This window comes from Colobus angolensis, unplaced genomic scaffold (genome assembly GCF_000951035.1).
Source record: "Colobus angolensis palliatus isolate OR3802 unplaced genomic scaffold, Cang.pa_1.0 Scaffold56, whole genome shotgun sequence".
In the NCBI taxonomy this organism is placed as follows: domain Eukaryota; kingdom Metazoa; phylum Chordata; class Mammalia; order Primates; family Cercopithecidae; genus Colobus; species Colobus angolensis.
Window position 1 is genome coordinate 4928812 of NW_012119154.1, and position 10000 is coordinate 4938811.

The following is a 10000-nucleotide window of genomic DNA, read 5'->3' on the forward strand; positions in this document are numbered from 1 at the left end:
AAAAAAAAAACCACACACACACTGACTAAAAAAAAAAAGAGAAAAAGAAACTATCAGGAAATAAGAGGAGAACTCTACGTGGTTGATAGCATTATAAGCATTAAAAAAAATGCTCTACTGTCCTTGACACTGATGAAGAAAAATGCGAATTAAAGTAGAAACAAGATGCTATTCATCAGTGGTTCTTCATGTGTAGTCCCTGGGCCAGCAGCATCAGCATCACCTGAGAACTTGTTAGAAATGCAAATTCTCAGATGCATCCTAGACCTGAATCACAGGCAAGTGGTAGGCCTAGCCATTTGGTTCAACAAGCCCTTCAGGTGATTCTGATGGTCAAATTTGAGAAACCAGGAGAAAGAAGGAACTACCTTCGGTATTGCAGATGACTCTCTCTCAGTATTTAGCAAGAGATGTCAGACATAAGACTGAATACTACAGGATCCATTTATATGAAGATCAAAAGCAGAAATTAATCTAGGATGATAGAGATCAGGGCAATTGTCACCCTTAGAGGAGTAACTAGAAATGGGGGTAAGGTTTTCAGGTGCTGGCAGTGTTCTGTTTCTTGAATTGGATGCTGGTTACACAGGTTTGTTCAGTTAGTGAAACTTCCCCAAGCTGTTCACTTAGGATTTGTATACTTTTCTTTATGCTGTATTTCAATACAGCAGTGAAAGTTAAAACAGTGAGAGTTCTGTTTTTTAAAATCAGGTTTTTAGCCATTAAAACATAGAAATTTAGTCTGGTGAAGGTGTAAAACATGCATATACTGATAACAGAGTAAATTCATACAAGCTTTTTTTTTTTTTTCTGGAGATAGAGTCTCACTCTGTCTCCCAGACTGGAGTATAGTGGTGCAATCTCAGCTCACTGCAACCTCCACCTCCCCAGTTCAAGGTATTCTCCTGCCTCAGCCTCCCTAGTAGCTGGGATTATAGGCACGCACCACTACGCCCTGCTAATTTTTGTATTCTTAGTAGAGATGGGGTTTCACCATGTTAGCCAGACTGGTCTCAAGCTCCTGGCCTCAAGTGATCCACCTGCCTCAGCCGCCCAAAGTGCTGGTAGGTGTGAGCCACTGTGCCCGGTCAGTAAATTAGTACAAGCTTTTGCCGAACAATTTGGTAGTACCTCTAAAGCTTAAAATATGTATTCTAGAAATTTTCCTCCTAGACATCTCCTGGAATTCAGGTATACAAAGGCATAGGTTATAAAAATGTTTCCGGGTATTTTTGTACAAACATAAAGAAGACAGCCTAAATTTCCATCAATGGGGGATTGGTTACATGAATTATGGAAGACTGAGCAACTGTTAAAATTGGCAGAGATGCGTGTGTAGTAGTGTGGAAGGCTGTCCTCTATGGTATTACTGACTGAAAGAAGCAAGTTATAGACTCTGTGAACAGAGTGATCCATATTTATACGGGAGAAAAAGAAAGATGTGCAGGCAGTGGTTATAAATGCTAGGAAAGAGGCTAGAAAGGGTAAATACAAAATTGTTTATGTTGGTTTTTCTTGAATTTTTATAACTGGTGGATAGGGATGGGGTTGTCATTTCTTTATATACTTCTGTGTGTGTGTTTTTTTTTTTTTGAGACGGAGTCTTGCTCTGTCACCCAGGCTGGAGTACAGTGGCACAATCTCGGCTGACTGCAACCTCTGCCTCCTGGGTTCAAGCGATTCTCCTGCCTCAACCTCCTGAGCTGGGACTACAGGCATGCACCACCACGCCCAGCTAATTTTTGTATTTTTAGCAGAGACGGGGTTTCACCATGTTGGCCAGGATAGTCTCGATCTCTTGACCTCGTGATCTGCCCACCTCAGCCTCCCAAAGTGCTGGGATTACAGGCGTGAGCCACCACGCCCGGCCTACTTCTGTGTTTTTTATTTTATTTTATTTTATTTATTTATTTTTGAGATGGAGTTTCCCTCTGTCACCCAGGCTGGAGTACAGTGGCACAATCTCGGCTCACTGCAAGCTCTGCCTTCCGGGTTCATGCCATTCTCCTGCCTCAGCCTCCCAAGTAGCTGGGACTACAGGCGCCCGCCACCACGCCTGGCTAATTTTTTGTATTTTTAGTAGAGATGGGGTTTCACCATGTTGGCCAGGATAGTCTCGATCTCTTGACCTCGTGATCTGCCCACCTCAGCCTCCCAAAGTGCTGGGATTTACAGGTGTGAGCCACTGTGCTCGGCCCTGTGTTAATTTTTTACCTGCATTTATCACTTTGAAAGGTTAGTTTTGCCATTAAAAAAAAAAGCCTTACCCTAAAAAAAAAAAAAAAATGCTTATAATGCTTATCAGAGAAAACAAAAACAAACAATATTTTTGTAGTCTAAGCAAATAAAGATTTAGGTTTATCTTAAAGCAGAAGATGAGTAACATTTTTGAAGAGTGGTTTTCATCAGTATTGGCTACAGTGGAGATAAAAGGTTTGCTTCTTGATATATTTCAGTTACCTAGGAAATTCACTTGGGTAGAACAATTCTTTTCTTGACAGAGACATTCTTTTTACTTTGTTTGCTTGTGAGGTCATGTGTCAAGTATTCCTGTTCTTTGAAAGACGGCTCAGTTAACAATATTGTGCCTTTGTGTAAAAGATGACCACAGCCAGCAAACTAGACAATGCAGCCCGGGACAGCAGGCTTCACTTGTGTTAATAATGAAGAACGTTTTTGCATTCCGAGCCAAGAGCTGTGAGTTGAGCCTGTTTAGCTGGATACAGACTTGTGATGGAAACTCTTAAGCCCTTGTGATCACACAGAGAGATACTATCAACACATCTACAGTGCCTCTTCACTCACTGTTATGTTCCCTATGTGAGTCATCCCCAAAGGGCCGTTCTGACCCTATCTCAATCAAGAAGCCTGAAATGTTTCAGACGCTGCCATGCCGGATTACATCTATTACCAGTCTTACTGATCCAACAGAATGTCAAACACATTGTATAGATTACCTGTCAGAATCAATTCGGGCCAAAAACCTCATTAGTGTGAGGCTTAGCGCTTTCTGGAATTATATCCCATTCTGTGTGTCTTCACTTTCAATAAGTGTTGTTGCCACAGATGTAAACACGAAAGCACATCTCCATTAAGCATCTTGTCTCTGGAATTCATACACTAATATCAAGCAGATAAAAGAATGTTGATGCTCAAATCTAAAGAGCAGAAACAGCAACATTTAGAGTCTTAGCTGCTCCCCGGCACAGGCACCCAAACTATACCAGGAAAGTGGCTTCTCTCGGGAAGCAGTTTAACATGTCCCTTGGAAACCTGTCTGATGGCTTCAAGATCTTCACAGGAAGTCTTCCTTCTTAAAGAATGGCCTGAAGTCTTCTCTCTTCAACATCCACTTCTTCTAATCCCTGTTTGAAGGTCCCCAACTACCTCAAACTGAGTAGTTTGAAAATTTAACTCATGAACAACACTCCCTTAACCTGTTCCTCTTCCACTGTTCCAATAGAACAAGTCAAACCCTGATCTACTCCAGAAATCTTTCTAGAGACCTAGGGATCATTCCATTGTATCCTCTCCCTTCTCCTCCCCCAACCCCATATCTAATCCATTAAAGTCCCATCTGCTGAAATTTGTCTTGAATTCACTCACTTCTCGATATTCACTGCCACCATATTGGTCCTGAAGACTTCATATTCTCCCGCTTGGATTATTGCACGCTTTCTGAATTTGTCTCCACACCACTGCTCCCCCTTTCCCCTCCACATGTCCATTCTCTACCTGCAGCCAGAGTGGCTTTATAAAAAAGTCTAGCCTAATGTTAACATTCTCTTGCTTAAAACTCTCCCACTGCCCTTTGGATAAAGCACAAAATCTCTAGGCCTCCTGGGCTCATATCTTCTCACCTTCCCCAGCTCTCTAACATTTTGCACCAATATCCTAACTTACTACTTGTTCTTACAGGTTCTAGAAGGTAGCAGAGCCCTTCCCACTTTCAGACCTTTGCCCACGCTGTGCCCTCTGCCTATAACGTTGCCTTCCCGCTTCTGTCTCGCCAGTGCTTTCAGCCTTCAGGTTATTCTTCAGCCTGGACTTCTCCGATGCTTCCTGTGCCTGCCAGCAAGGTCATTTCCCCCATCACAGACCCTTATCATACCCTTTACCTTCTTCGTAACATTTGCCACAGTTGTAATCTGTCAGGTATTTCCCTCCACTAGACTTTAGTTCTCTACAAGCAGGATCTGTACAATTTGTATACCACTGTCCTTGGAGCCTGACAGCAGGAAGCCCAGATATTGTAGGTGGTCCTGTGTTAAACAAATAAAGGAAATCTGTCTTCCAAGCCTGGTGATTAGAGTTACTTTAGTATTTTGTTTCATATACCACAAAGAAAGCTAAACCAGAAATGAAATTCTTTGTCCTGAGTCACACACAGCAAGCCAGGACTTGCAGGGCTAGAACCCACCCTGGACTCTTGTTACTGTGTCCTGGGCATGTGGTTCACATCTCAACTTTTTGGGACTTAGGAATAAAGTCCACTTGGAAGGTGCTAGAATGTGAGTGCATACCTTGCTCTAGCCTTCCTTTGTCCAGGACTCAAGACACCTACAGTTTAGGTCAGTTTCCTTTTCCTTGATGAAGCCTTCCTTTAGTCAGTGAGTGGTGTTAATTTGTTTGGGTATGGTCTTCCTTATCAGCAGTTGGATGACTATTGCTGGGGTAAATGCACAACGTGTGGTAAAATACTGAGTGTCCACATCTGGACTGAGCTGTTGCTCATTCTCTCTTCTGAAAGCTGTCTCAGACCACATGTTACTGGCCATCTGTGAGAACAGCAGGGAATGCCCAGAGGTTCGTCCCTTGAAAGCAGATCAGCTCCAGGGACCACCTCCAAGTGCACCTGCAGTCTTGTTTCCTTGGCAAGTATCAGCCTGGGAGCAAATTCCAGCCATGGATGTTGTTTTTCACCAAGTGGTGTTTTAAAACCCCTGATTAGTGCTAATATTTAAAATCGAGATTATTATGTACAAGCTTGAGTTTCTGTGTTCTCCTGGAGTGGAGGAGACCTGGCAAAACCAGCCCACAACTATCAGCTAGGGCTGAATTTTAAGAGAACCCCCTAAAACAAGACATTATTGATCCCTGCCTGGACTGCCATGGTTACCTTCCTGGCACTTGTAGGCACATGAGTTTGCAAACCCTGTAATATTTTTAAGTCACGGCAGGGGAAGGTGAGGGTATATGCATGAAAGTTGTAATTGACTTAGCTGGGCATGGTTCTGCACGCCTGTAATCTCAGCTACTCGGGAGGCTAAGGAAGGAGAATCCCTTGAACCTGGGAGGTAGAGGTTGCAGTGAGCTGAGATCGCACCACTGCACTTCAGCCTGGGTGACAGAAGCAAGACTCCATCTCAAATACATAAATAAATAAATAAGTTGTAATTGACATTCTGTATAATTTTTTTTTTCTTTGTCCCTATTTCCTTCTTTTTCTTTATCTTCTACTTTCCCCTCCTCTCTCCACTGCTTCTACCACGTTACAGGTTCTGGGGCTGCTGGTATGGACGCTTATCGCTGGAACTGAGTACTTCCGGGTCCCCGCATTTGGCTGGGTCATGTTTGTAGCTGTATTTTACTGGGTCCTCACCGTCTTCTTCCTCATTATCTACATAACAATGACCTACACCAGGATTCCCCAGGTGCCCTGGACAACAGTGGTAAGGAAGCCGTGGGTGGTGGTCTTGTCCAGTGCCTGCTCGGTAGGATGGCATTAGTCCTCCACTAGTCAATCCAAGACTGTCTCTCTGCCCAAAAAAGGTGGGTCATACCATGGAGAACCCGACACAGCAGACAATCTCAATATCCTCTAATTGCCTTTCAAGTGGCTTACAGCTGGGTGTGAAACTGGGCACATCAGAAGGTCCAGAAATAGGCAGAATTGCAAACCGATTCTCAGAAGACTGAATCAAGAAAAGCCAGGTTCTCTCATGTAGACTCTCATTTTATTATTTCCCTGTGAACAATGTCACCTGGAAATAAATATGTCAGGGCGCCAACCTCTGCAGGTCATGCTTCCTACAAACCTCTCCTGGGGCTGTGGCCTTAACCCTGTGTACATCACAGCTCTTTGATGCTGGAGCACATTGTGTATGGAGTTAGCATGCAAATGCAAATTGAAATTAGAACACATAGGTGTTCTTCTATATTTGAAAAAGAGGATTGTCAGGAATGACTGGATTCTCATCCTGGCTCTGGCACCATGCTGGATGCAGGATGGTGAACATGCGGTCCAGGGGAAATAGATAAGAAAATAAGAAGATACGAAACCCTGTGGCACACACTGCAGTGGGGCTGTGTAGAAAGTGTGATGGAGGCTGCCACCTCAGCTTAGGATGGCTGGGAACTCTTCAGAGAGGAAGTGACATTTAGCTTCATCCTGGAGATCGAACACACACATCCTAAGTGGATTCACAGAGATGGAAGGTGGGTTCTCCTTGCCTTAAGAGCATAGACAATCTGGTTGGGAAACTGAAAGTAGCTAAATGATTTACAAAAGAAATTCCAGTGGTACCACATGTGTTTATGTATAAAACAGAGCTCTCCAGTGATATTATTTTTTTGTCTGTTTCCAACCAATATGTGAGAAAAAATATTTAATTCCAAATAACTGACTTATGAACCAAATTTGAAATACAGTCTATTTGTAGTTATAGACTAAGTTAAGTTGGCAGACTTTCAGATAACACTATCATTGTTTAAAATGCACCTGGCTTTGTTCTTTCTGTGTTGCTAAGCTAAGTCCCCCAGGAAAAACAAGTCTTATTTCACAAAGCAGTTTGATTGACTCTTGACCATTTCTCCAAATCTAAAAGTAAGGACTCTTTATTAAGGTTTTCAAGAAAGCGTTGTAAGTTTGAAAAGTAATTCCAAACAAGGTGCTTAATCACTGTCTAGGGTGGTGGAAGCAGGCTTGTTAGAAATGGTGTTTTGCTGCCTCAGGTGGGCATCAGGAAGGAAAGACTCGTTTAGATGCTGGATTCAAAAACAGCACCTTGAAGTAATAGTAACTACAGAAACACAGGATGAGGGAATAATCAAAGTTGATTGGAATTTAAGGAATACCATTTTGGAGAAAGCTGTGTTCTAGGGTAGGTCTTGAAGACAGTGCCTGTGAACTTGAAAGAAGAGGAACTTGGACAGTGTAGTAGGGGAGCAAATTGTTGGGATGGAGGAATGGACAGTACCCTTGTTTCCCTTTTTGCCTGAGTCTCAATTTCTAGTATGTTATCTAGATCAGTAATTGGCATGCTGTCTCTGTAAAGGACCAGATAGTAAGTATTGTAGTCGTCTTGGGCTATACTCCCATGGCCCAGCCATTCAACTCTGCCTGCAGCATTGAGAGAACCCACAGGCAATTTGTAAATGAATGAGCATGGCTGTGTTCAGGTAAAACTTTATTTATAAAAACTGATGGTGGCTGGGCACGGTGGCTCACGCCTGTAATCTTAGCATTTTGGGTAGACACCTGAGGTCAGGTGTTTGAGACCAGCCTGGCCAATGTGGTGAAATCCTGTCTCTACTATAAATACAAAAATTATCCTGGTGTGGTGGCGCATGCCTGTAATCCCAGCTACTCAGGAGGGTGAGGCAGGAGAATCGCTTGAACCCAGGAGGCAGAGGTTGTAATGAGCTGAGATCACGCCACCGTACTCCAGTTTGGGTGACAGAGTGAGACTCTGTCTCAAAAAAACAAAACAAAACTAGTGGTGGGCCAGATTTGACCCACAAGCCATAGTTTACTGACCTCTTGTCTAGATCATATATAGTCTTACTCTTCTCCAAGCCTAAAACTCCTTCACTGATTTACTACATTAAAAATTTAAAAATATTGCCTTTAATGGGATTTTTAAAAGAATATTAACAATGCCTTCTTTTGGCACCCCTAGTTTTAAAATGCTTTGATTTGCATTATCAGAATTTATTATCATAAGGTATGTCCCCATTTTATAGATAAGGAAACTGAGGTTTGGAGTCTTGTGACTTTGCACAGATTTACACACAGCAGGGGTCCACATCTCTTGACTTCCATCTGCACTTTTTTTCTGATCTCATCCTGCTCCAGGCCTCCTCTGCCTGAGCGGTAGGTAAGAACTGCAACCAGACACCAGGAAACCAGGACGCCTAGTCCCTTTAGAAGGGTTTAATCATTTATTCCCCTTAAGCAAGGCTGTCAGCCTCCAGGGTCAGGGGTTGCACACTCACATGTGTGAGGCACCAGTCAGGTGTACAAGTGAGTAAACTCAGCATGGTATTGAACCTTGCCACCCAGACACACTTTCTTAGCATCTTAAACAACTTGAGAATATTCTCACTTCACAAATAAATAAGCTGGAAATGTGCTCCCAGGATTGCTAAATGTTCTGTTTGTTTTCTAAGGCAATCTAGAAATCTGGGCTTTGGTGTGAACTCTCCCAATTTTAAAACGCTTACAGCCATATTCTTAAAATTCATTTGCTGCTGGCAGAAGCTGCAGGTCAAACATGTCTGACTTCTGGTTGGGGTTTATGTTTACTGTTACAAATAAATACACCTTTGTAACTTCTTAAAGCATTTGTGAGTTGGGTACATGGTGTTAACCAAATATCCAGAGTGGAGACTGGAAAAAGTTTCTGTCTGTTAACAACTAAAGACTCTGACTAAACTTCCATATTTTCTACTACCCATGGAATCTCTTACAGAACAGCCTGTGGGGGATTCAGATCCCAGCCCAACTGTCATGTCCCAGCACAAATCAGGAGCGTAGCAAGTGTCAGGCTGGGAGTTTGTGCTGAGGCAGCTGACAGGCTCCTGGTGCCGAATCGGACTGCCTAAACTCTTGCTACTCAAAGTGTGGTCCCTGGACCAGCAGCATCACTGGGAGATTATTAAGAACACAGAATGTTAGGCCCTACTCTAATTCTGATTTGTACTGACTGAATCAGAAATTCTGTAGAGGGCTTTAGAATCTCTATTATGACAAGATTTCCAGATAATTCTTAGGCACCTAAGTGTGGGAATCCCTGAGTCAAAACCTTTGGGTCAGATGTGAATTAAGAGTTTGTTTTGTTTTTTTTGAGACGGAGTTTCACTCTTGTTGCCCATGCTGGAGTGCAGCGGTGCAGTCTCGGTTCACTGCAACCTCCACCTCCCCGGTTCAAGCAGTTCTCCTGCCTCAGCTCCCGAGTAGCTGGGATGACAGGCATGCGCCACCACGCCCGGCTAATTTTGTATTTTTAGTAGAGATGGGGTTTCTCCATGTTGGTCAGGTTGGTCTCAAACTCCCAAACTCAGGTGATCCACCTGCCTTGGTCTCAAAGTGCTGGGATTACAGGCATGAGCCATCGCGCCCGGCCTAAGAGGTTTTTTTTTTCTTCCAAATTTTAGAAAGGTAATAAGGTGATTTGGTGCATTTATGTCAATATGTGACATGTACCCCTGAGTCTGGGACTGCACTGTAATGAGACAAATTCATGTTTCTGTAAGAACATGTGGATTTTCCTGCTAAGAGGGATAATGAGGACCACATTGCTCCCATGTCAGCTCAGGTCAGCTTTTACTGCCAAATGACTTTTGAATTTACTTTTGCTTTTCAGAGGATTTAGGGAATCTAAGATTGCAGAGAAGGGACTTGGTTTTAGTCCCCTGGGAACTTGTCTGGGAGACCACTGCAGAAACCAGAGTTTTATAATCTCGCATGTAACGCCTCCATTGATAAGGCATGAACTTTGCATTGGAGTCTTATCTTAACAATAGCTCATTCCCTTAATATGTCTAGGGAGGTAGAAAGTGACCTATATCCATTTTTAATATGCAGCAGGAACCACAGCTGGTTCCTACTGGCACCTCTAAGCTCCTGGGCCACGACTGTTATGATACCATTTATTCAGGGAGGCTTGGATAGGTTTTCCAACAAATCTGATTTAAGCTAAAAGGTCAAAGCAATAAAATTTGCCTTCTTCATAGCACCAAGCACTAGGGTCTACACACATGTGTTTCCTGAGGATTC

General features: G+C 43.1%; 1 protein-coding gene across 1 annotated transcript in view; it reads left to right on the plus strand.

Moving 5' to 3' along the window:
• The window catches only part of CMTM8 (CKLF-like MARVEL transmembrane domain containing 8), a 131130-nt gene that overhangs the window by 112741 nt on the left and 8389 nt on the right, over positions 1-10000 (plus strand). Inside the window, exon 2 of the mRNA XM_011961540.1 lies at positions 5499-5672. Within this exon, the coding sequence (XP_011816930.1) occupies positions 5499-5672 (174 nt within the window). The remainder of the gene's footprint in view (positions 1-5498; positions 5673-10000) is intronic.